Here is a 1,394-nt window from a genome sequence, read left to right as displayed (position 1 = left end):
CCCCGGGTGGCGCCGCCCCCAGCCCCATCTACCCCGCCCCCGGCAAGAAGCGGGGCGGGCTGTGGTGGACCTACCTGCTCAGCCTCATCTTCAAGGCCGGCGTGGACGTGGTCTTCCTGTACATCTTCTACCGCTTCTACAGGACCTACACCCCGCCCCGGGCAGTGAAGTGCGAGCTGACCCCCTGCCCCAACGTGGTGGACTGCTTCATCTCCCGGCCCACCGAGAAGACCATCTTCACCCTCTTCATGGTGGTCACTGCCTGCGTCTGCGTCGTGCTGAGCCTTGTCGAGGCTGCCTACCTGATCGGCAAGCGGTGCCGCGAGTACCTCCTGGCCAGCAGCGCAGCGAGCCGCCGGCACAGCCAGGACTGCACGCTCCCCCACGCTGAGCCCACCGGCATGGGGGGGCAGGTTTTCCACGGGGTGGACTACAAACCCCCCACGGTCTCCATCCCCCCGACGGCCACCAGCCCCAGCACGCTGCCCGAGGAGGAGGCTCTTCTCTAGACCTGCCAGGGCGAAAGCAGGAGCCGCTCATCTGCCCTGCACCCTCCTCCTCCTCCTCCTCCATCCCCCTGGCACAGGAGCACTGGGGGTGGCAGCACCTCGGAGTTGGCCTGTACCCAAGGGCTCACTGCCTTTCCCATCCCGGGAAAGGCAAGTTACATCATTCTGCTGAATTCAGGGTAACCAGGTGCTGTAGGACACATGAGGTCCCCGAGAACCAGCAGGGACAAGCAGCTCCGTGGCGACTGTGAACTGGCAGCGGCACCTGGAGGTTGAGCCCGTCCCAGCCAGGCTGGCTCAGCTGGTCCTGAGGGTATCCTTGCAATGAATAAAAAAGTCTGTCCTTCAGAGGCCATGGCCAAAGCGGTTGTTCCTCCTGCTCCTTGGGCGCAGCGCTGCCGAGAGGGGAGCGAGGGCTGCATCACCCCTGCAGAGGCAGCGCTCCCAGGGGCATCTCCAGGCTGGGTTTGGACCAGCCGTGGTGCCAAGCCACTGGCTGGGGGCTCTCTCTGCCGGAGAAAAGCCACCAGAAATCAGAGCAGCCCCTGGAGCTGGGCACAAGCGAAGGCTTCGGCCAGGGGCAGGAGCGCCATGGCCGGGAGGGCAGGGTTTGGGATGCACGGGGGGGTGTTACGAGGTCTGCGCTGCCCAGGGAAGGGCACCCAGCAAGTCAACAGCAAAACTGCTGCTGCGTTCGCTGGGCGCTGGATGCAGGTGAGCAAGGAGGCCAGCTGAATTATCGCCCTCTAACCCCAGGCTTTAAAACAACATTAAAAAAATCTTGCTTTGAGATGGGCTGTGGGGCACAGGCAGGCACACCCAGAGGCTTAAACGTCCCGGGGGTCCCACGGGCGGCAGAGCCCTTTGTGGCCGGGGGGCGCCGCG

General features: G+C 64.6%; 1 protein-coding gene across 1 annotated transcript in view; it reads left to right on the top strand.

The window, feature by feature from the left end:
* LOC104122798 (gap junction beta-5 protein) overlaps window positions 1-509 on the top strand; it is a 30,466-nt gene extending 29,957 nt beyond the window's left edge. Inside the window, exon 4 of the mRNA XM_035890557.1 lies at window positions 23-509. Within this exon, the coding sequence (XP_035746450.1) occupies window positions 23-509 (487 nt within the window). The remainder of the gene's footprint in view (window positions 1-22) is intronic.
* The last annotated feature ends 885 nt before the right edge of the window (window positions 510-1,394 follow it).

This window comes from Egretta garzetta, unplaced genomic scaffold (assembly GCF_000687185.1).
Source record: "Egretta garzetta isolate BGI_Z169 unplaced genomic scaffold, ASM68718v1 scaffold243, whole genome shotgun sequence".
Classification (NCBI taxonomy): domain Eukaryota; kingdom Metazoa; phylum Chordata; class Aves; order Pelecaniformes; family Ardeidae; genus Egretta; species Egretta garzetta.
The sequence above is the reverse complement of the archived record's forward strand: the minus strand, read 5'-3'. Positions and strand labels throughout refer to the sequence as shown.